The following is a 25,771-nucleotide window of genomic DNA, read 5'->3' as shown; positions in this document are numbered from 1 at the left end:
GTTTAATCTGTAATCTGTCTTCACTCCGTCATGAAACTGCAGTGATGTTGTGACAGTCCGTTCAGCTGCAGCGTCCAATCAATAATCAATAACACGTACTGAACTCTAACATACTGGAAACCAATAGGAAAGACTTTTCCACTCGCTGTTTTAATTCCCAATTTCGATTTTCAAAACGCATCAATGAAATCAGATAATGGATAACGATCAGTTTTCCGTTTTTTATTATCAAAACAAAAGATGGAAAACGGATTATATCTCTATTTTTATTTTGTCATTTCAAAACAAAAAACGGATGGCTGTGAAGTACACGGACCTACATTACTGCTCCTCCACTGCCGTCTGCATGTTTCCACTACAGAGATGATGAGGAGCTTTTAAACCTGGTGTCTCCACCTTCAGTACATCATTTGAACCCTCCCTTCTCTCCAGCACTGGAGGAGAAACAAGGACAAGGTAACGTTAAGTCATGCTGAAGAGTTAAACCGTGTTTATGCACTTAATTAAAGACGGCCAACGCGTCGCTGACTAACCCGAGGATTCATCGCCGAATGACACTGATGCTAGGTTACATTTTTCTAAACCACAATTTAACCATTCGGACGATAAGATAATTAATTTTTTCTGGCACGGGTGGGGGGAGATACCTCTAAAGAGTCTGCAGCCACATTTCCTTCTGTGGGTTTTCACATGATAAAAGCTTGAGTGGACACACACCCTGCAGCACAACAACAACTACAGCAACGCTAGACCTGGAGGTGCTCGTGTCCCAACGTTTCCTCCTGGGGGGGAAACATCTGGGATCAGCTGCAAATGGAATGAAATGAACTACAAACCACGATCTGCTGATAAAAACAAAAGGAAAAAAGATTAAAAAACAAAAGAACCCTCCTCCCCTGCTCTGCTGAGGACAGGGGGGTTTAAACACTGATCAACAGTGATCGTCACGTCTGCACCATCGTACGGTGAACACAGCTAGTGATGAAGGTCCCAGAGTTGGACGTGTCCCACACGGTGGATCCTGGACTACAGTCAGACGGGACTACAGTCGGACGGGACTGTCTCGGTGTTCCGGGCTCCGGGGCCGGACGGCTCCTGCAGGCACGAGCAGGATCTCCAGCTCCGGAGTCGACAGCTTTATATCTGGCTGTACGGGCTGGACCGCCGGCAACAGCTTCAGGTTCCCCCCGACAAAGACACGCCGCCCTCGGGGAAGGGAAGGGACAGAAGTGTTCCCTCTTTCCAACACCAAACTCCCCTGAAGGTCCGGTGAGTCTTGAGCGTCCGTCTGTCAGTCAGTCCGCTCAGCCCGAGGGCGTCGCACGAGGAAAGCCGTAAACTTTGGTTGCAACTCCTTCTGGAAGCTGCCGGGGAGCTGAGAGACGGATGCTGAGCGGAGGGAGGAGAGGAGCCGGGAGGAATGTCAGTGGTCATGCTCTTCATTTATACATTCACAAAAAATGGCAAATCAGTGTGGAGCCGTCAGCCGCCTGCTGACCAATAAATACTTGAACCTGCCCGGTGACGAGTGATAAAATACATTAACTGCTTGGCCTGGATCTAAAGCTAGTCCTCTACGGCTGGCACGGCGAGGGACCGTTATGTACAGTCAGAACCAGAGCTCCTGTGTGTTCAGCGTTTGTTTCAGAGCCAGCAGAAGGTGGAGGTGAGGGCGGGTGGACGTGACAGCCGGGCCGGGCCGGGCCGGGCCGGGCCGGGCGGCGTCCTGCTAGTTTTTCTTCTTGACGTTGTTGTTGGAGGCGAGCCGGGGCCGCGGGGCCGGGATCAGGCCGGCCAGCGGCACTCGACTCCGGGCCACCTCCAGCAGCTTGGAGAAGAGCTGGAAGAGAAGGATGGAGGAGAGGTTAGAGCTGGAAACTAGGACTGTGTCGAAAAGATCCATTCTCCCATTTTAAATCCATTCTCATATTAATTCCTAAAAATCGACTCATATGTCTAAAGATCGATTTAAAAAAAAAAAAAAAAAAAAAAAGTGTTTTTTTTTTTTTCTTCATCATTACAACTTTTGGTACTTTTTTGTTTATGCCCAAAAAAGGAATATTTTGTTGGACATGAGAATAACTGGTGCCATGTTTTTGCCTTTAAATATGTTAAAGGTATGAAAACATTGAAGTTTTCAGTTATAATTGCATAAATTGTCTATATTTCTCTTTATATACTGTCTTGGGGTTACATTTGCATAAATGTTAAAAACCAAATTCTCATAAATGGGGAAAAAATAAAAACGATTTCATCCGTCTCTGTTTCCTCCCTGGATCTGTTTGGTAATTCTGACCCACGATGTTTCTGTTCTTCAGTTCTATCAGCATTCTGGGAGCTGATTGGTCCTTACAGCATCATTAGCTGCAATACTTGCTGTTGAATCTCAATATAATACTAGTATTAATATGTTGCAGAACTACAGTCATATAATTCATGCAACAGCTCAAAAAACTGTTTTATTAACAGTAATCCAAATCAATATCGGATCAAAGCGTGATAATCGATTCTGAATCTTAAGAATTGGAATCGAATCGATTCTTGACATTTGAATGGATCCCCAGCCCTGCTGGAAACCACTCCATCCATGTAGAAAACCTTACTGGGAGTAATTCCAGAGCCTTGAATAAACTCTGGAACAGGAAAAATCCATGTTTAAATCCGAGCCCTCAGATAATATTAATGGCCTTAATCTGTTAAAGCCACACCATTATCAGTTGTTTTTTTGTGTGTCTCGTTTTGTTTTTAGACGTGTAATTCTGGCATCTGTGACATTTGCCATTACTGACAGATTGGACAGTAAATCCATGGACAGTGGAAAGTATTAAATGTTTCCCTCTGAGTTTCATTGCAGCAATTTGCTCAAATCAAAAAACTTCATTTTAGTTCTCATTAACGTCCACTCAGCACCATCCTGACAGAAAACTCAAATGTAGAATATTTTGCAAATGTATTATAAAAGAGACTGAAATATCACATCCAGCATTAAAGTGGTTTTGAATAAGAGTGAAACGACTAAATATCAACGTGACATGATTCCTGAGGAGTCTGAGATGTAGGTGTTAAGGTTATTGTCATTCATTCATTCATTCATTCATTCATTCATTCATTCATTCATTCTTGTTAAATACGTAATAAGATAGTGTAATATTTCACACGCTGCTCATGCAAGGCTGTATGATCCAAACTTTAAGATCAATTAGGACTAGATCATCACTGGGAGGGCAGTGGACATGAGACGATATGATCGACATACACTTGGACGTAGTTTTGTAAAGTGCTCACCTTGCGTGGAGTTCTCTGGGAGCATTGAAGGACAGAACAATGGGAAAGGATTAGAAGAAAAGTGAGATTGAGGGAGAAAGAGTTCTGCTACGAGCTTCAACAAACACCATCTATGCAACAGCCAGAACAAGCGCAGAAGGTGGTGAGATGTTCATAAGATCAATACATGTCGTTTATGCCGTCTGGACCAAGTCATTAGGTGGTTTTTGATCAAGGTGCTTTGGTGGTCGTGATACGGAAGAGTATCAGGGCCAGGCAGGAGAAACATATTTGAGAGGGGAAGATTTTATTTTATTGTGCCCTTTGAGAAAAAAGTCAAAATGTCGAGATTAATGTTGAAATAAATTTGAGAAAAAAGTCGAAATGTTGAAATACAATTTCAAGAATAAAGTCGAAATTTTGTCAATAAAGTCAGAATTTCGCCTTTTTTCTCAACATTTCAACTTTATTCACGAAATTTTGACTTTTTACTCAACATTTCAACTTTTTTCTCGAAATTGTACTTCAACATTAATCTCGACATTTCAACTTTTTTCTTGAAATTTCGACTTTTTTCTCAACATTTCAACTTTATTCTCGAATTTTACTTCAACATTAATTTCGACATTTTTCTTGAAATTTCGACTTTTTTCCTCCACATTTCAACTTTATTCACGAAATTTCGCCTTTTTTCTCAACATTTCAACTTTATTCACAAAATTTTGACTTTTTACTCAACATTTCAACTTTTTTCTCGAAATTGTACTTCAACATTAATCTCGACATTTCAACTTTTTTCTTGAAATTTCGACTTTTTTCTCAACATTTCAACTTTATTCTCGAATTTTACTTCAACATTAATTTCGACATTTTTCTTGAAATTTCGACTTTTTTCCTCCACATTTCAACTTTATTCACGAAATTTCGCCTTTTTTCTCAACATTTCAACTTTATTCACAAAATTTTGACTTTTTACTCAACATTTCAACTTTTTTCTCGAAATTTTACTTCAACATTAATCTCGACATTTCAACTTTTTTCTTGAAATTTCGACTTTTTTCTCAACATTTCAACTTTATTCACGAAATTTCGCCTTTTTTCTCAACATTTCAACTTTTTTCTCGAAATTGTACTTCAACATTATTCTCGACATTTCAACTTTTTTTTTTTTTTTTTAATCGAATTTTACTTCAACATTAATCTCGACATTTCGACTTTTTTCTTGAAATTTCGACTTTTTTCCCCCACATTTTGACTTTTTTCTCGAAGTACATAGCGAAAAAAAAAAAATCTTCCTCCTCTAAAATATTATTTTTATTTTCCTCCTGCCTGGCCCTTACACTCTTCCGTAGTGGAGCTTGTATCAGTGTGTTTAAGCAGAGGTTGCAGCGTGCCAGCGGGGGCGTCTCACCTGCTCCCAGAGCACCTCAGCCAGCTGGTCGATGGCCCCGCCCACCTCCCGGAACTCTCCGGAGTACTTCACGTAGGCCCAGACGCAGAGCGCCGTGAGGGCGGCGCCCAGCACCAGGTTGCACAGCACGGCCACGGAGCGGATCCCCACGAAGCCGGTGACCAGCGAGGCCACGTACATCACGAACATGAGGGCGAAGAGCGTGGCCGGCGTGCGCGCGGCGTAGAAGAGGTTCTTGCCGTCGTTGTGCTTGCTGAAGCTGCTGTAGGACTCGTCCAGCTCGGCCTCCAGCTGCTCCTGGTAGCGCCGGCAGAAGTCCTCGCCGCCCATCTTCTTCACGGAGCGGAACAGCTGCACGGACGACTGCCGCAGGTCGCCGTGACGACGCTCCAGCTCCGCCGGGGACATGTAGGGCTGGTCTCCGCCGCAGACCTGAGACCAGGACACAACAGGTGGAAACAGATCCAGAACTGAGACCAACTCTGCCTTAGGCTTGTACGTTCAATCACTAAGTTCTGAATCTAAACACTTATTTGGAATACTGAGCTGCAAGCAAAGCAATAACAAAGAAATGTCTTAAGCCAGACATCCCATCTATAGATGAATGGTATAATATCATTTATGATATATTTGTGATAGACATAATTACTTTCTCCATGAGGCTGCAGCTAAACTCAAAGACATCTGGGAGCAATGGAACATATATATTTCCCTGAAACGCCCTGCTTTTGTTTCATTTTCTTTTACCTCTTTTAAACAAGATTTGTTTAAGTATCTATTTCCTTGTATTACTATAATAGAAAACACCCATGTTCATGTGTTCTGTTATAACATGTTTTGTGAATGGAAAAAAACTAATTGGAGCACTGTGTTGAAACAAGTAACTATGAGACAAAGATGTATGTAATGTTGACATGTGATTCCAAACAAAAATTAAATTAAAAAAGAGGAAACAGATCCAGATCAAAGCGCTCCACCAGCCTCACCTGCTCCATGCCTTTAATGTAGAAATCTTTGGCTCCGGCTACCGCTGCAAGGTTGTTTGCTTCAGCTGTTGCCTAGGTAACAAAGCAAAACATTGTTTACTTTGACTGATTAGGCCGAACTTTACAAGTGTATCAAGCCTGAAATCTAAATTCTGCACCTAAATGATTAAGGCCACATTTTTATTTAAAAAAAATGTCCCCCTCTACGTTTTGAAAAATACCATCATTTACACAAACCCGCATAAATACTGTTAAGGTGCTATGAGCATCCAAACCTGCAGGGGGCAGTGTAACGAGAAGATAAAGTCATGCTAGCCAATCAGAATCCTGGAAAAAAACATCAACAAATGACACGTGTGAAACCTGAATAATATGGTTCTGCATTAAATCAACGGCGTAGCCTACTGTACGTACGCTGCGCATCGCCGCGTACCCTACGCCGTAGCTCTGCGTTGGTGTAACGCGGAACCATAAATCAGTCTTGACTTCCAGTTACTTCCAAGATGAACGAGAGTCTTTCGTTTGGAGTGACAGAGAAGTAGAGTTACTTTTAAGTGTGACTTTAGAATATAAAACAGGTAAAATACAAGAAAATATTGACGGTGGCCAAACAAATTGTAAACACAGGTCGCACAAATGATGCTGGTGACGTTTCTGTCGCATAATGTGACGTTCTGAAGCCTAAATCTCTGTTTCCCTCCGTTTACAAGCAAACGTGAAAACTGAGTTTTTGAAAATCTCCACTTTGGCCGGAGTTTTCAGAAATGATCATTTTTGGTGACTTTGAGCTTCGTTTTCGTGTAAATGAACGGCCAAAACGCATGAAAACACCACCGTTTTTGCTCCGTGTAAACGGGGCCTCAATCTGCAGGCCTCTTTTCCGTCATGAATTATTCTGAATGTTGAGGCGGCGAGGCTGGGACAGCCGTGCATCTACACCAGTAAACCAACACCAGCTTAGACATGAGATAGATAGTTTCATCTGTCAGAGAGCCGGGGGAGTGGTGGGTAAACATATTTGCAAGTCAAATGCAATCATCTGGTGCTGGCGCTTTTATCACCAGTTGGTGGATACAGTGATTGCTGGGGCCTTAATGCACTTAGAACTTACACAGAAAATCATCTGCACTGATCCATGGAGCTGAAAAGCCACATCCCTCAACCGCTGGTTCTGAATACTGACCTGCAGCATGGACTTGGGGTGAGGAAGCTCCTCCCCCTGGTAGATCTTCATGTAGGCCTGAAAACACAAAACACAACACGTTTCTGGAACAACTTCACGCTCAAGAGAAGTCTTAGCCTTAATATCTAGAATAATTGAACACATTTCTGCAAAATCTTTTAGAAATGTGGGCATAGAAACTAAAGTTAGAGCACTGTTCTCTGTGAGTTAGTCTGGTGGAGCCGGGTGCAGAGCCGGGTGCAGAGCGGAGCTCACCTTGAAGTACTGCAGCAGGTCTCTGCACGTGATCTTCACTCCTCCAATCTCCTTTTCCACCAGGTTCTCCGGAGACAGAAGTATCGGGACGAGGTTCACCAGCTCCTTCTTAAACTCTTCATCGATATCTAACACACACACACACACACACACACACACACACACAACACATCAGAAGAGATGGAACCGCTTAGTCTCAACTTGATCGTGCACTTTTCACTTTTACACACAGACACAAACCAGTGATGGCCGAGTAGGTTTGAAATGACCCAGAATCACCGCCTGTTTCAGCCAACCAGACCACAACTGGAACCACAAATTAATAACATAATACCCGACCTAACCCCCCCCCCCCCAAACATAAAAATGTCAAATGGTTAATCATTGCTTTAAGGTTATATGGAATGGCAAACACAAGTGTATATATGTTTAATGTGCCATTGTCCATCCGATGTTACGGCATTAGCAGGACATTACGCCTTGTGCCAGTATCATAGGACCAGCCTTTTACCCAGACCTTATGAGGAATAAATAAATAAATACATTTCTTGGATACATCACAGATTATATGCCCTTATTCGGAGATAAAAATCAGTAATTGGTGAGAATCTTCTTTATTAATCAGAACTTTCCAACGCAGATTAATTCCAACAAATAAACGCAAATTATAGCTAAACGACGACAAAAAGCAAAAACAACATTACATTAAAGCTGCAAGGGGCCCTGGCATTACATTTTAAAAGAACAGGAAGAAAAAAAAGAAAGTGATCTTGTTTCCCTGAGCTAAGAATCATCCGTTTCAACCTCAACGTTCAAACACTGATGAGTCATGGGACTAACTATGACTAATACAGCACATGTATCATCTTGATTCACTATTGTGAATCACTTTTTCTATTTGTGTATCTTTTTGTTTTCAGTTCCCACGTCTTCATTTTTCCTGAGCGTCTCCATCACCTGCTCGTGCTGCATCTTCGTTCCAGCCACCCAATGATGTCTCAGTATTTATGACCAATACTGCGTTCACATTCTTATATGCTATAGAATTGTGTTAAAACATTCATTTTCAAAAGTGTAATCATTATTTCAACGAGCCCGAACAAAGCCAATCCAGCTTCACGCTTCAACTTAAAAATACTTTCAATTAAATGTAAATTTCCAATTCTGAAAGTCACAATGCTCGACTAGTCCAAACAAAGAGTGATCAAATAAATGTTTCTATGATTCAATATGAGTCAACAAGTAGAATTTTCTCCTTTAACGAAACAAAATTATTTAAAAACAACATTCCAAAATTTTATAGGTCAAATTAATCCAATTTTAGTTATTTTAAACACGTTAAATGTGGGTTGTTTTTCCAGGAAGGTCTTACCGCTGAGCCGGCCGTCGAAGTGCGGGTTGGTGGCCACTTTCAGGCCGGGGTGAGGGAGCAGGAAGCAGCCGATCTTGGAGAAGCAGGAGTGGATGTGCTTGCGCACGTTTTGCAGCTCCTCGTGTTGGTTTGACTTCACCTGAACATTTTCAGAAGGAGAATAGTTAAGTTCAGAGCTGGTAGAGGAGCCAAAAATTGTACTCAAGTAAAAGTACTCTTACTTCAGAATAATATGACTCAAGTAGAAGTAAAAAGTAGTCATCCAAATAATTACTTGAGTAAAAGTAAAAAAGTACTTGGTGAAAAAACTACTCAAGTACTGAGTAACTGTTGAGTAACGTCTGATTTATTTTTTTAAACACAACCATTCAAACAGATAAAAGTACAAAATAATGATTCTTCAGGCAAATTAAATCAATAAAATAAAATAAATTAAAATGAATAAAAAATAGCTTAAATTAAAATAATCTTAAAGTACATTCAAGTACTTAATAAATAATAAAATAACAGAATAAAAAAATTAATTAAGCACAAGTAGCACAAAATTTCCAGCCTTTGTACTTTTCTTTTTTAACCAGGCAGAACTAGAACAAACATGAACTCATAGAAACTCTGTGTGTGTTTGAGTCTGTGTAAATGTGACAAAACATGCAAAAACAAACATTTTTCCCAAACAATCACCCAGTGATGTCATGAGATTGACGCGTACGTGGATAAAAGGGATAAAAGAAAAGAGCTCAGCTCAACACAGCTCAACGTAGCCTAATGTAGCGGAGTAAGAGAAACAGTTTCTTCTTCACAAATCTACTCAAGTAAAAGTAAAAAGTATAGTGATTCAAAACTACTCCTAAAAGTACAACATTTCCCAAAACTTACTCAAGTAAATGTAACTGAGTAAATGTAACTCGTTACTACCACCTCTGGGTAAGTTGAATTCAAAACACCTCGTAAACTGCTAAACTTGGTCCCTACATGGACCCAGTTGAGCAGTTCCATGTACAGTTAGTTAGTGTGCTGGACTGAGCAGCTCTGGACCTTCTGTACAGCCCAGTTAGGATGATGATGATGATGATGATGATGATGATGATGATGATGATGATGACAATGATGATGGTATGAGAGGAACGCTGCCGTTATGAGACTCACCTGCAGCCGTTTCTCCAAGAACTTCTGGCCTCCCTCCAAACCATATGGATGTTCGTAGGGGTAACTCCAGTCCCGGATCAGGAACATCAGAGTCTAAAGAGAGGAGCACACACAGATTTATAAACCTCTCTACTGTCAGCAAACTCCACCTATTTCTAAAATACACAGCCAATGGCATCTTCAAGTGAGAAACTAATATTTTACATCAACTAGTTCAGCGCCTGGAGCTCGTCCAGACGTGAAGGGGTAACATCAAACTTGAGATGCACAGGATTCATTTGGTTAAACTGGCCTTAGATGCAGCAGAGATAAAGCTGGAAGTCATCCAGCAGCAGAGTACTAATGACAACTATCATATGCATCTTTTAAGAAAAGGGTGTTGCGTGACCAAACCCTGTTTACACTTTAGACATCTCATACTAATTTCTTCACCGATGATCTGTGCGATTGTTTTCAGTGTGTGTGTGTGTGTGTGTGTGTGTGTGTGTGTGTGTGTGTGTGTGTGTGTGTGTGTGTGTGTGTGTGTGTGTGTGTGTGTGTGCGCGTGTGCAGGGATACGCAGCAGACCTGGAAGGGTTTCTCGTAGACTTCCTCCATGGCGAGTCGTCCGTATTCAGTGAAGAGCTGAGGAGAGGAAACAGTGAGTCTCAACAGCAACACTACAGCCGTGTTAGACGTTAGACGGGTGAACTCTGGTAGACACTTTAGCAGTACGTCCACTACAAGGTTTTAGTTGCAACTAACGCCAGCTGTTCTTGCATGCACGACATCATCATACCACTTCTATTACTGATCTTTTCCCTGTATTAGTAATAAAATAGTAAGTTCATTGGTGCTGCAGCTGCAGCCCTAACCTCCCTGAGGGCAGCTCCCCGCAGATTAATACACTTCCAACTTAATTCAAATACACCATATTTATCCCCAAAGGGAAATTAATTAATCAAATATTATTTTAGGAATCAGTGCCATTTTAAGTTATATTGTAATTCCATGTGTTGGATGAGAGCATATTCCACCCTTATTTCCGATCATATGTTGGAGCATATTGTGACTAATGCCTGGATGCCACATGAAGTCTGATGAACCAGAGCAGCTTGATCCGGCCGGGGGCACGGCCACATCTCTGCTGGGGGGGGGCTGGTGGCAGTTACAGACTCATGGGGGGGGGGGGGGGGGGGGTGCCAGGATCAAGCCCAGGGTCAGTCTCTCCCTTGCTCTTCACCAAAAAAGGTAAAGTCACGACTCTTTTCCAGTCCCTGCTGCTCCAGGGCCTTAAATAGCTGCCTCTTCCTGGCCTGAATGAGTTCACCAAATAAGAGCGTTGTGTTCACTGAGGGCCAGTCAACCGTTTCTGGGGGGGACCCATGCATTTGTCTGCTGGGACAAACGTTAAAACGAATGAAGCCGAACTGTTAACCACGTCCATGCTTTGGATTGTGGCGACCAGTCATCATTTTCCCTGAATCAGGCGATCAGAGCTGCGTTTACCGAGTTCCTACCCTGATAAGAGTGTTAACTCTTTGTATAAATAGTACTTTCTCTACAAATTTGTTCCTTTCAACGAAACCTCACCGAAAACAAAAATGTACACAAAAGTTCCCTGAAGATGAGCAAACAGGAGCGATGCTTTGCAATTAAATCAATTCCACATAAATAATTTGGGGATTCCTGAGATGAAGGCGGTGTTGGTGTTTGTTTTGGTGGCATTATCATGCGTCACCAAAGGTGGTAGTAACGACTTACTTTGGGAAATGTTGTACTTTTAGGAGTAGTTTTGAATCACTATACTTTTTACTTTTACTTGAGTAGATTTGTGAAGAAGAAACTGTTCCTCTTACTCCGCTACATTAGGCTACGTTGAGCTGTTACTTTTCTTTTATCCCTTTTATCCACGTACGCGTCAATCTCATGACATCACTGGGTGATTCTTTGGGAAAAATGTTTGTTTTTGCATGTTTTGTCACATTTACACAGACTCAAACACACACAGAGTTTCTGTGAGTTCATGTTTGTTCTAGTTCTGCCTGGTTAAAAAAGAAAAGTACAAAGGCTTGAAATTTTGTGCAACTTGTGCTTAATTTATTATTTTATTCTGTTGTTTTATTATTTATTAAGTACTTGAATGTACTTGACTGCTTAATTTATTTTTTTTATTCTGATTTATTTTATTTATTTTTTTTAAGTACTTTTATTTTATTGATTTAATTTTCCTGAAGATGATTATTTTGTACTTTTGTCTGTTTGAATGGTTGCGTTAAAAAAATATCAGACGTTACTCAACAGTTACTCAGTACTTGAGTAGTTTTTTCACCAAGTACTTTTACTCAAGTAATTATTTGGATGACTACTTTTTACTTCTACTTGAGTCATATTATTCTGAAGTAACAGTACTTTTACTCGAGTACAAATTGTGGCTACTCTACCAGCTCTGTGCGTCTCCAACGATGGATTTAAGAGGAAAACACCAACAGTGTTTAAGGTGCTACCTGAAAGTTAGTAAGTTTAAAAAGGAACATTTAAAAAGGTCTGGTGTTTTTATGTTTTTATTTACCTACAGGGAAACACCACCGTATCCATGCATTGTCTCAACTGTCCAGAGCTGAATTTTAGCCGTAGCCATGTGTCTATATGCAGCATATCTGATTCATTTGTCGTATACATGTCTACCGCATTGTCCCTATCCAATAAAAGGAATCAATAAATCAAATATTTATCACTCATTAGTATTACTCAGCTTTCCGGGCCATAACTGGGTTGGTTTTTTAGTTCTCTTTTGCACAGTCATACATAATTTGTGATGTTGTCAAGGAACGTTTGTACTGCGTTTCTGAATTATACAAAAAAAGAACATTTACTGAAAATCATCCCTTGGTGTAAAGTGTGTAAACTTTTGTTTGATTACAAGAACCAAAGAAGCGCCGCGTGAAAACAAGAACGTGGGCCCTGAAGACGATTGGTCATGTTTTTGAGAGGCAAACAAGTGGCTGAAAAGTCTGCAACCAGCAGGTCGCTGCTTTGATCCCAACTTCCAGTGGACATGTTTCACTGACCTTGGCTAAGATATGGAACCCGATATCACCAGCCTAGTGTGTGTTTTAAGGGAGGAACATCTCTATCTAGTGTGATGCAGCTCCTGACCTGAAGGTGCTGCAGATCGTCTTCCTGGACATTCTGGGATAAGTTGTACACCTGAAACGCAAACATATCATTACATATTATGTTGTCAAAGTAAGATCTTCCTTTAACCACCCACCCCCTCCAACAGTGCTATATGATTTCAAGAACGGGGTTAATACAGTTATGGTATCTTAGGTATTAGTTACATGGCAAATTATGTAAACTAACTGGTCGCTTGACTAACATTACATGCAACGTTAATAGAAGACAGCAAAAGCATGCAGATTATATGCAGCCAGAGAAAATGCACAGTGAAGGTCTGCTGTCCTTGGATTGAAGCTTTCAGAGTTTTATTTCCCCTCCCCAGTTCTACCTGCACAGAGCTGGTCATGGTGCTCAGGGCGAACAGCGTGGCACAATCCTTGATGGTGGACTGGCTGTCAAACGCTCCCTGTGTGTCCATCAGTAAAACTGCAACCTGGAAGGATAAAAGCTGTCAGTTTACTGTGTACAAGTCCACACACACACACACACACACACACACACACACACACACACACACACACACACACACACACACACACACACACACACACACACACACACACACACACACACACACACACACACACACACACACACACACACACACACACACACACACACACACACACACACTTAGTTGCAGGAATCTGAGGGAACGGATGTAAGAACAAAACTGGACAAGAACATCTGAAACAACCACAACCAAATTCACTCTATCCGGATGGAGCAATTTAACTGGATAGTTTTTATTTAAAGGCCCAAATGAAATAGAGTAACGAGGCTGTTTTTAAAATGTAAGGAGTAAAAAGTACAGATAATTGTGTGAAAATGTAAGGAGTAAAAGTAAAAAGTCGTCTGAAAAATAATTACTCCAGTGAAGTATAGATAACCAAAATTTCTGCTTAAGTAAGGTAACAAAGTATTTGTACTTTGTTACTTGACACTTCTGGCAGTAGCTCAACAACCCGATTCTGAGACCCACCAAGAATGGGCTTCTACCGACCCAGAAGACCCGGTAAAGTTGTACCAGTGTGACCGGAGGAGAGCAGCGTGAGGTTTGTGGATGCACCCACCTTGCTGCCGTCGTCTTTCTCCACCACGAACACCTCGCTCCAGGCCAGGATGCCGGTGGTTTCCCGCTCGCAGCCTCCTCTCCAGGTGAAGCCGGTGAGAGGCTCGTCCTCGCTGCCCACCCACGAGCCGGGACACTGGACACAAACACAAGGTTGAAACCTTTTATCAGATACAGCCCTAGAGAAAAGTGGCATTTAAGAAGGTTATTTTAGAATCAACATTGTTTTTGATGCATCAACCCAGTCCGTCTACTTTAAAGTCAAATAGAAAAGAGCCCTTCACAGTAAAATGTACAAAGACTATAAAGAGTACCGTATTTTCTGGACTATAAGCTGCACCTGCATATAAGCCACACCCGCTCTATTTAAAAAAAAAAAAGAAAAAAAAAAGAAATGCAAGCCGCAGATATTTCTGTTGTTAGATTAGACATGTACAGAAGGATTTTGAACTGTAAATGATGTACATGTTTGTACCTAAATAGATCCTTTCATAACGGTGTCTTTTAACACGGCAGCAACTTTGCTGATTAAAACAGGACAGAACCAAGAGAAAATAACCCGTATTTATTTATCTATTTATCTGTTTGAAATCTGCTTCTACTTCTATCTGCTAAAGAAGAAGTAGCATATTCTTCTTTGCATTTATTTTGTCTTAGTTTTGATTGCAATTCCGGTTAGAGCGCCCCGAGCGGTGGAAGAAAAATCCACAGAATAGAACCTTTGTATAAGCTGCATGGTTGAAAACCTATGAAAAAAGTAGCGGCTTATAGTCCAGAAAATACGGTAGTTGTCAAAGCTGTTCCCAGGTCTATTGAGAGCAGAGCAATGGGCTCTCAGTTTGTCTACTAAAGGTCCTGCTTGAATATTGGTGAATTTAGAAGGTCTGGGTCTTAAGATTTGGAAAACTGAGTAGTACGTACACATGCAGCGATTCAACCTGGTTGCAGATCTTATCACATAATGACATGCAGAAGATTGGATCACTTGTCTGATTATACATGCTGTTCTGAGATCAGACTGAATCAGATTGAATAATCCACTGTAACCAGAGCATGGCTGACTCCGTGACGCTAGGTGGCGCTGTACCCAAGGTAGGGCTGTTCGATTTTGCCCAAAAATAAAATCTCGATTTTTTTCTCTCAAAATCCGATTACGATTATTTTGTGAATTGACAAAAGGCAAAGAAATGATTTCAAATATGCTGTTTTTTTATTGAACATTTGCCCCATTGGGCTTTAAGTGCAAACTTTGCTCTTATTAAACCAAAAATGAATGAATAAAGTGCAAAACTCTGTAAAATAAGTTGAAAAAAAAGTTTTATCTCTGAAAAAAAAAAAAAAAAAAAAAAAAAAAAAAAATCAGCAAATCAGCACTTGCAAACATACAGTAAGTTATATTTCCAATTAAATAAAACAAGACATTTTCTAATTAAACTAAACTGGGTCTTTGCATGCTAAATAATAATGCAACCCATGAAGGAGGTAGAGGTGTGTAATGTCAGTCATTACATTTGCTATTCACATTTGCAAGTTTTTTGCAAGGAACACGAGCCGGTCTACCCGGTGGCATGTTACAACGCCCCCTCCTACACTAAAGAGCCTCTCCAATGGGGCACTTGTCGCAGGTATTGAGAGGTATTTCCATCAATCAATCATTAATATGTGTGCAGACAAGGTTTAAAAAAAAAAAAAAAAAATTACATAATCGCGATTACGATTTAAAATCGATTAATCCAACAGCCCTAACCCAAGGTAACCATTTCAACATGAGCCACTTCCGGTTGACCTCCGCTTACCAACAACAAGAAAGAAAGATGATCCTGTAGACATGTTTTGAAGAATGGAATGAAAGAATGGGTAAACACGCGCCGCCTCCTTTTCAACTACTGAGCACCAGCCCCCGGGTCTGGCACTCAGAAGGCGCGCCGATTTCTCCCAGTGTCCAGCCGCGGTACTGCAACCAAAAATCCCATGCGGCCCAGAAAGCTTTTTTCCCATAGACCGCAATAGTAAAAGAGAAACCTCTAAAACTGTTCACAGGACACCTCCAGCTGTAATCCCCGGCAATTACTAATCTTTGTATTCTATATTTTTAAGTCATGGACTTTATATCCGTCAAAAATGTTTTATAACGGCCAGAAAAGTAAAAGAAAAGTCTCTTTCTGGGCGTGACGTCACGGCTGACGTCACAGCTGTGTCCGTGCATTCCACGGATGTTTATATTAATATATATTATGTAATTATATTATATTAATACATTAATAATATATGTAATGCTATACATGTAATAATATACATTAATTAAGATATTATATTAATACATATTATATTAATACTCGCGTCATTGCCCCGGGGCATGATGGGAGGCCCCAGAGCATCATGGGAGGTGACTCAACTGCGCATGCTCCATGGGCCGCTGTATGCGGAAGTAAACCCAGAAGTCAGAGATTTTTTCGGCTTATGCGCTGGCTGAGCAGAATGCATTGAAATGAATGGGCGGCCATTTTTAGTCTCCGATCCAGTTCTATAATACATCCATGCTGAGCACGCGTCGTCTCCTTTCACTTCCGGGTGAATCCCCTCCCCCGGGGGAAAACCCCACCCGGGGGAAATTCTCGAGCATGCGCAGACTGTAATATCCATGTCCCCGTATACATGGCGTTAACAACCTGGTTGCGACTGGCTTATCTAGGTGCTCCAAACTGGTTGATGAATCCGGCTTGACCAGGTTGACTTGACCAGGTTGAGGTGTTTACATGCAGTTTAAAAGTCTGAACGATGTCTGCAACCGATCTGCAACCAGGTTGAATCGCTGCATGTGAACGTACTATCACCTTACAACCCTCGTTCAAAACTAAAATAGTAACAGTAAAAAGAGTAACACTTTTGTTCGCAGAGCAACAGAAAAATATGAACAAATATGTACAAATCTATCAAGCAAACGTCTGACAGTTCAGTGAATTAACCTTCAGTGTAATCATTTTCCACATTTGTTTCAGAAAGAAGGAAAATACTAACTTGGGCTACTTGCAAGGGAGGGGGAAAAAAAAGATACATTTTTTATTCATTTGATGTTTTTATATAATAGTTGAAACAGACATTTTAATCATTATTAGGGTGTATGTTTCCTGTCATTGCTGCAATAAGAGAGATTGCAGATTTTATGTTATTTATAGCAGTTGAACCCGGGGCAAATAAGCTTAGCAGCTTCAACATAATCTGTGAAACATTTCAGGTAAGAAAATAAGACGCAGCTTTTTCCAGGTATGCATAAGAAGCGTGTTAATGCTCTACCCTGACCCCTGACCCCGCAGGGCTTATCCCATGCAGAAAGATTCCCTTTATGTGTGAAGTAAACAGCAGGAAGCAGGGGGGGGGGGGGGGGTTCTGAGCCAGCATTGTGCCAACATAAAACCCTCTTTAGTACATGATTGTTCCTCTGTGCTCACCGTACACAGACATGTTCAAAAGGTTCCTGCGAGCCCTAAACATTAGAGCAATAATGTGACGTTAACTGAAACAGCAGCCAACTAGATTCCAGAAAAAAAAAAGAAAAGTCTTGAAATTAAAGTGAAATAATAAATAAGCAGAGTTTGTTTCACTTAGTTCTGTCAGGATAAGGATAAAGTGTGCCCTCCATCAGCAGCAAGCACAGGTTTAATATACATAAGTTACATCTACAGTGATGGTTAAGATTTCCATCCATGGAGCTTTTAGAGAGCCAGGCTGCTGAGATTGGAAGATGCACATGGATGTGATAAATCTGATTAAAACAAGACTTTGCCTTGGACTTCTGCACAATACTGTACATGCAATCAAATCATTAAAAGGAGGAAACAATACTGGGCGGTGCACTAGTGTGAGTTTACGAGTATGGTCCTCTACATCAGTGTCTCCCAACCTGGGGTCCGGGCCCCCCCTGGGGGGGCGCAAAACTTTGTCTGCTTTGAAATGATGCAGTTGTAAAAATTATATTTGTGAAGGAGTCATTCATAAGACATTGTTAGGAATAATTTATGAATATTCTTGAATATTTTTTGTGTTTTTTATACACTGGTGACAAACACAGGAAATTATTTAATTCCTTATTATTATTATAATATCATTACTCAACATTTAAATCTACTCTGACAGGTTGTTAAAGGAAAAATGTTTAAAAATGTTGGTCTCATATTAACAGAGACATTTTTCAGAAATATGTTATGTCCTTTTGTGCGTATTTTATACATTGGTGACATTGGAGAAAACCAAAGTCATATGTATACAGAGTAAACCAAAGAGAAATGTATCAAAAAAACATCATTACAATTAAAGACTATTTTGCTGCTAGTACGTACAGGTCAGGGGGCCTGGCTGGTCTTAGACACAAGTAGGGGGAACAAGGAAAAAAGGTTGGGGACCACTGGTCTAGGAGACGCTGACGCAAACGAGAACCAAAGCCTAAAATCACACAATTTCAGGGTTACATGACACGTCAGGGTTAATGATTAATAAGCTAAACCACCTTTGATGGTTTGTTTTACACCTTCAATCTCTCCAGTGCATGAAAAAAAAACAAGTTCCCTTCAAATCATAGCTGCATTTCAAAACTATTTTTTGGGCAAAAGTAAATGGTAAATGGCTTACACTTATATAGCGCTTTCCAGCTGTACTCCTACAGCCGGTTGTCGGCGGAGCTGCCATACACAACCACGCTGGCCAGACAACCGGGAGCAACTGGGGGATTCAGTGTCTTGCCCCAGGACACTTTGATGGACACAGGAGGAACTAGGGTTCGAACCACTGACCTTCAGGTTCATGGTGAACGCTCTACCAACTGAGCCACCTTCCCCCTAAAAGTGATAAACTTGAGTGATATAAAACAATCACCAGGGCAACGACCAACCCGCTGAGGTGCAGCACGTCATAAAAGACGGTGAGGAGTAAACTCCACAAGGCAGTTACATTCCTCCCTGCAGCCAACATTTAGCCGGGAGGACATTCCCACGGTGTTGGAAGTATTTAGGTACACTTGGATTGTTCCTTGTGTGGAAAACCAAAACAAGCTTTGGTTAGGTTTCTTTAATAGTCATACCTTTCTCCTCCTCTTTGTTCATGGACCAATGCCTTTATATTTAAAACAAAAAAAAAAAAGTGCTGCTGATATATTTACATTAAAAACTAAAGTGTAAACTTTCAACTTTAAGAGATGTGCTTTGGTTTCAAATGTTCAAAAATACTCAGCTCCCATAAATAGTCAATCTGCTTCCCTTTCCTTTCACTTATTTAAAAAAAAAAAGAGACGTAGCCTTTCAATCAGAAAAATATCCCATATTTAAAGGATATTTACAAGGCAAGTTTATTTGTATAGCACAATCCAACAAGGTGATTCAAAGTGCTTTACAAAAACATTAAAACAATTAAAAAGCATGATTTGAAATGTAAACAAGAAAAAGAATAACGTAGATAAAGTAGTTGAAATATGATCAAGTTTCTAAAGAAGTTTAAAAGTGCCAGTGCAGGTTTAGAGCTTTACTCAAGTGGTTTCTGGGAGTTTGTTCCAGACATGAGCAGCATAGAAGCTGAACGCAGCTTCTATGCTCCTCAGTGATCTATGAGGGGAAACAAATAAACTGTAAACTAAGTTTAACTTCCCTTTACTGATTTGAAAGCATGTCAGCCAACCTTAGTGTAATAGATGAGTTATAACAGCGAGACAAAGCCAGCCTGAACTCAACACCTGACTGAGGCAGCTTGAATCTCAAAAGATGTTGAGAAACAAATGGACAAGAGTACCGTATGTTCCGCAGCATAAGGCGCACCTTCAATGAATGACACATTTAAAAAGTTTTTCCATATATAAAAAGGTGCACCGCATTATAAGGCGCACTAAATATCTGGTAAAATACCGTACTATAGTGGCTGGGGTTGAGTTAGCATCTACCTGATGGAGCTGCGCTACAGGAAATGCTACAAAATCCTACAGCAAATGCAAAAAACAAAACAAGAAAAAAGTACCGTATGTCAAACTTTATTAACAAAATAAAAACCAGCTTTGCTCCGTCTCGTCAAAGTCTCCATTATGCGAGTCAGCGTCGCTGCTGTTGTCTTTAACGTCTGTGACGATTCCTGACGTTTTTAGCGCCATAACTTCGGCAACACCAACTACATTACCCACAACCCCCCTGACTACAGTAACAGAAATTACCATAATGATCGTATATAAGGCGCACTAATTTTGAGAAAATTAAAGGCTTTTATGTGCGCCTTATAGTGCGGAAAATACAGTAAGTCATTTACAAGAAAAGAAGAATGTGTTCTCATTTCATATTTTTGTTTATTCAGAGACAGAAATAAAGCTTCAAGTGGACCGTTAAGTCTGCCACAAAACTCTGTTTTAGTTTAGGCTGTAACGGCTTAAACACACGATGACTGACTGAAATCAGCAGCAGCTTCCTCTCTTAACCAGGCTGGAGGATAAACGACATCCATCCGGTTTTCTGAGTCTTATGAATTTATGAAAACATAGATATAAAGTAATGCAGAAAGTATCTAATATTAGTGTAATGCTACATTTTAGAGTTGTTTATTCACATCCAGATAGACTTTCACATGCACACACACATGCTCCATGTGTTGGGAATGTTTTTTTTCTGCCTGTATTGTGACTGTGCACCATTTGATCCCGTTCTTTGCAGCTAGATTTTAAAAGTGTGGGAGATTAAATGTTGTTATTTGTGTACAGAGCTATTCTGGAACAAAAAGTAACCAAACCATTAGGATTATTCATCAGTAAGCTCCATGTTCTCTCAGAATACGGGTCTAAGCCCGCTGCAGAAGACCAGCTCAAACACTGGGTGTGTTTGTGTTTCTCTGCTTTAGTTTACTCAGGAATCCCAATCATTCTACAAACCTTCAAAACAAAGACTCAAATAAATAAAATAAACCCAGCCCCACGTGGGCTGCTAGTTAGGGCTGGGGATCAATTCAAATGTCAAGAATCGATTCGATTCCGATTCTTAAGATTCAGAATCGATTCGATTCCGATATTGATTTGGGTTAGTGTTATTAAAACTGTTTTTTGAGCTGTTGCATGAATTATATGACTGTAGTTCTGCAACATATTAATACTAGTATTATATTGAGATTCAACAGCAAGTATTGCAGCTAATGATGCTGTAAGGACCAATCAGCTCCCAGAATGCTGATAGAACTGCTTTCAGAAACATCGTGGGTCAGAATTACCAAACAGATCCAGGGAGGAAACAGAGACGGATGAAATCGCTTTTATTTTTTCCCACATTCCGTTTTTATTTGTTCCATTTTCGGTCTATTTTGGTTTTTAATTTTTGAGCATTTGGTTTTTAGCATTTTTTTGCAAATGTAACCCCAAGACAGTATATAAAGTAATGAAATATAGACAATTTATGCAATTTTAACCTAACACTTTAATGTTTTCATACCTTCAAACATATTTAAAGGCAAAAACATGGCACCAGTTATTCTCGTGTCCAACAAAACATTCCTTTTTTGGGGATAAACAAAAAAATAACCAAAAGTTGTAATGTAATGATGAAAAAAAAAAATACATAAATAAATAAAATTAAAAAAAATAAATAAAAAAAAAATTAAAAAAAAATAAAATCGATCTTTATGAATTGATTTTTAGGAATTAATATGAGAATCGATTTAGAATTGGGAAATCGATTTTTTCAACACAGGCCTACTGCTAGTTGGTGTACCTGCTTGTACATGTAGCGCAGCATGAAGTCCAGCAGGAAGGACTTGCCCTTGCGGAAGGCTCCGGCCACGGAGACGACGACCACGTGCAGGTCCTGCACCTCGTCCTGCAGCAGCAGCTGCTCCAGCGCCGCCTCCTGCAGCCGGAACGAGTGCTCCTCCTCGTCGGCCACCACGATTTGGAGCGGGCGGGCCGCGCACACCTCCTCTCCCTCCTCTTCATCCAGCAGGTCGTCCAGCAGGTCGTCATCGTCCTCGTCACATCTTAGCTGGGATGTGCCAAATTTGAATCCAGGGCCGCCTGAGAAGAAAAGGTCAGGTTAAAAATCCAGAGCCACAGGACACTGGGCAGTGAACAGAACATTAAAGGGCATCAACCCAAAGGGGTACGATGAAGTAAATCATAACATGTAATGCTGCACAAGACAACTTGTTTTATATGAAAGCATGAGGGCCTATTTTCAAATTAAAATGCTTTTGCGGAAATGCTTTTTCATTTTAAGAATGTGGCTGCATTATTTGACTCAAAAATCAGATTAAGAATAAGACTGTCTCAGAAAATTAGAATATTGTGATAAAGTTCTTCATTTTCTGTAATGCAATTTAAAAAAAAAACAACAAAAATGTCATACATTCTGGATTCATTACAAATCAATTGAAATATTGCAAGTCTTTTATTATTTTAATATTGCTGATCATGTCTTACAGTTTAAGATTAAGATTCCCAGAATATTCAAATTTTTTGAAATAGGATATTTGAGTTTTCTTAAGCTGTAAGCCATGATCAGAAATATTAAAATAGAAGGCTTGCAATATTTCAGTTGATTTGTAATGAATCCAGAATGTATGACATTTTTGTTTTGTAATTGCATTACAGAAAATCACAATATTCTAATTTTCTGAGACAGTCCTGTATAATCCGATTTGCATTTTAATTTTCTTCTTCACGACTGTTCATTCTTGTACTTAATTCGAATTAAAAAGAAAGAAGTTTGAGATTTAATTTTCAAATCATGCCTCAGCAAATAGTTACCAATATTGAATTTTAAATCTAAAATGTGAAAATTAAAATGCATTTGCAGAAATGCTTTTTCATTTTAAGAATGTGGCTGCATTATTTGACTCATAAATAAAACTAAGAATAAATCATCCAATTTGAATTTGCATTGTCTTCTTTACGCTGCACATTTGATGTCATAATCAAAAAGAAAACAAAGAGGACATTGCTTATTCATGCTTTGCCCGCAAAAGTGGTCAAATGCATTTTAATGTGAAAATAGGCCCTCATATGCTTCCATAGTTTGATCTGAAGTTCAGCCCTCATGATAAAGACGCGGGGCCAGAGGCAGAATCAGCCAGCATGTGGCTAAAGCAGCACCAGTTCACACGGTACTGAAACAAACATCGTCAGTTTGACCCGGAGCCAAGCGTGAAGGTGCAGCAGAGTCAGAACAAAGACGGGGTAGCTAATCCGCAGTTAAACCTGCTGGAAACACTGGAAGCAATATGCATATTAACCCTGTAGAGCCAGGATAGCCCACATTAAATAAACTTGTTTTATCGCCCGTTTATAATATCACTTAAAAAAAAAAAAAATCACATCCAACAAAAATATGTATTCTTTGTGATTAATGTTGGACTTGCACTGAATCCAGCTGTTATGATTTGACATCGTAAAAGCCATCACATGATACTGCAACTCCAAATATGAAGTCATAACAGGAAAACCACATTTCCATTTTGTGATGCTGATTTCATTAACACAAATGGCAGGAAATGGTGATGCTGGTCCATCTTTTATCAGCTATAGAAGACACTCAGGGCAGTCCTCACATCACAGGACATAAACCGCAACTGAGCATCGCTTGGATCAGTTTTGAATTGTTTTTTTTTTGCTTTAAAAATAGCAAAAATAAAATAACCTGACTCTTAAATTCAGGTGCAAATTGTTCATTTGGGATGCAACTGTGGTTTGGTTGTGAATGGCTAAGAACAATATCAACAACTGGTGTTGTTGACCAACAGGTCTGCAGAAAACAATACATCAAGGCAGGGCTGGGCGATATATCGAGATTTTAATATATATCGATATATTGTCAAACGAGATATGGTACGAGACAATATTGTTTATATGGATATAGCTTATTTTGTGACAAATTGACTTTACATCAACGCTGACCCCTCGCACTGGCAGAAAAGTAAGTTTGTGTGCTGAAACCTGACAGTGTTGACAGGTTAGTTTTCCTGGCACAAAATCTGTAAAATGTACAGTAGTTGACTTGTTGTAATTATTTGAGATTTGCACAAAGAGATGCAATATCTGTTTACATGTTTTATTTGAGATTTGCACAAATGTTTTGTTATTTGCACGACTGTCAACCTCAGTGGAAAAGTCTGCCTGTTACTGTCTACATTGTATTAATTGCAGTGTATTTTAATTTAATTGTTGTGCAGGAAAGGGATATTTGTTTTATTTTATTCAAGAAGCATTTTTATTTTATATATGCAGGCAGGTTACTTTTATTTCATTTGTTTTATACATTTTGATCTTGTGCAGACCTCTGTTAATAAAGGAACCTGTGTGACATTTGGCACGAAGCTTTGTATTAAAATTGAAAAAACTTTTTTTTAAGGCTTTGCCTCAGAAAAAAAATGAAGCTAACAGAGATGCTATGCTATAATGCTTTGGGGGAAACCCCAATTATGTCACAGAAAAAATATTTATTTATATATATATATATATATATATATATATATATATATATATCGAGTATCGCCATTCAGCTAGAAAATAGAGAGCTAGAAAATATCGAGATATGACTTTTGGTCCATATCGCCCAGCCCTACATCAAGGTGATTTTTGTTGGATGATGGTCTCCCATCTCACACACACACACACACACACACACACACACACACACACATATATATATATATATATATATATATAAATAAAATACGCATACATACACACATATACAGTGCCTTGCGAAAGTATTTGCCCCCCTTGAACTTTGTGACCTTTTGCCACATTTCAGGCTTCAAACAAAGATATAAAACTGTAATTTTTTGTGAAGAATCAACAACAAGTGGGACACAATCATGAACTGGAATGAAATTTATTGGATATTTCGAACTTTTTTAACAAATAAAAAACTGAAAAATTGGGTGTGCAAAATTATTCAGCCTCCTTAAGTTAATACTTTATAGCGCCACCTTTTGCTGCGATTACAGCTGTAAGTCTCTTGGGGTTTTTCTCTATCAGTTTATCAGTTCACATCGAGAGACTGATTTTTTTGCCCATTCCTCCTTGCAAAACAGCTGGAGCTCAGTGAGGTTGGATGGAGAGCGTTTGTGAACAGCAGTTTTCAGTTCTTTCCACAAATTCTCCATTGGATTCAGGTCTGGACTTTGACTTGGCCATTCTAACACCTGGATATGTTTTTTGTGAACCATTCCATTGTAGATTTTGCTTTATATTTTGGATCATTGTCTTATTGGAAGACAAATCTCCGTCCCAGTCTCAGGTCTTGTGCAGACTCCATCAGGTTTTCTTCCAGAATGGTCCTGTATTTGGCTCCATCCATCTTCCCATCAATTTTGACAGTGGGGATGGTGTGTTGAGGGTGATGAGTTGGGTTGCTTTTACGCCAAACATAGGGTCTTACATTGTTGCCAAAAAGTTTGATTTTGGTCTCCTCTGAGCAGAGCACCTTCTTCCACATGTTTAGTATGTCTCCCAGGTGGCTTGTGGCAAACCTTAACACTTTATGTGGATATCTTTAAGAAATGGCTTTCTTCTTGCCACTCTTCCATAAAGGCCAGAATTGTGCAGTATACGACTGATTGTTGTGGTATGGACAGAGTCTCCCACCTCAGCTGTAGAGCTCTGCAGTTCATCCAGAGTGATCACGGGCATCTTGGCTGCATCTCTGATCAGTCTTCTCCTTGTATGAGCTGAAAGTGTAGAGGGACAGCCAGGTCTTTGTAGATTTGCAGTGGTCTGATACTCCTTCCATTTCAATATTATTGCTTGCACAGTGCTCCTTGGGATGTTTAAAAGCTTGGGAAATATTTTGTATCCAAATCCAGCTTTAAACTTCTCCACAACAGTGTCTGGGACCTGCCTGGTGTGTTCCTTGTTCTTCATGATGCTCTCTGCGCTTTAAACGGACCTCTGAGACGATCACGGTGCAGGTGC

At 39.9% G+C, this 25,771-nt stretch overlaps 1 protein-coding gene across 2 annotated transcripts in view; it reads right to left on the bottom strand.

Annotated features, from left to right (window-relative positions):
• The window catches only part of LOC133447506 (atlastin-2-like), a 39,600-nt gene that overhangs the window by 1,417 nt on the left and 12,412 nt on the right, over positions 1-25,771 (bottom strand). Inside the window, exons 2-14 of one of the 2 annotated variants that reach the window (XM_061726202.1) lie at positions 21,573-21,871; positions 13,853-13,987; positions 13,108-13,212; positions 12,756-12,806; positions 10,185-10,241; positions 9,618-9,710; positions 8,472-8,610; positions 7,100-7,227; positions 6,845-6,901; positions 5,662-5,733; positions 4,676-5,107; positions 3,286-3,300; positions 1-1,840 (exon numbers count right to left, since the gene is read on the bottom strand). The exon at positions 1-1,840 is cut by the window's left edge and continues 1,417 nt beyond it. In XM_061726202.1, coding sequence (XP_061582186.1) covers positions 1,730-1,840; positions 3,286-3,300; positions 4,676-5,107; positions 5,662-5,733; positions 6,845-6,901; positions 7,100-7,227; positions 8,472-8,610; positions 9,618-9,710; positions 10,185-10,241; positions 12,756-12,806; positions 13,108-13,212; positions 13,853-13,987; positions 21,573-21,871 — 1,694 coding nt within the window. In that variant the 3' untranslated portion in view covers positions 1-1,729. The remainder of the gene's footprint in view (positions 1,841-3,285; positions 3,301-4,675; positions 5,108-5,661; positions 5,734-6,844; positions 6,902-7,099; positions 7,228-8,471; positions 8,611-9,617; positions 9,711-10,184; positions 10,242-12,755; positions 12,807-13,107; positions 13,213-13,852; positions 13,988-21,572; positions 21,872-25,771) is intronic. The other variant, XM_061726208.1, reaches the window with a different exon arrangement.

This window comes from Cololabis saira, chromosome 1 (assembly GCF_033807715.1).
Source record: "Cololabis saira isolate AMF1-May2022 chromosome 1, fColSai1.1, whole genome shotgun sequence".
In the NCBI taxonomy this organism is placed as follows: domain Eukaryota; kingdom Metazoa; phylum Chordata; class Actinopteri; order Beloniformes; family Belonidae; genus Cololabis; species Cololabis saira.
This window is presented reverse-complemented; position numbering and strand designations above follow the sequence as displayed.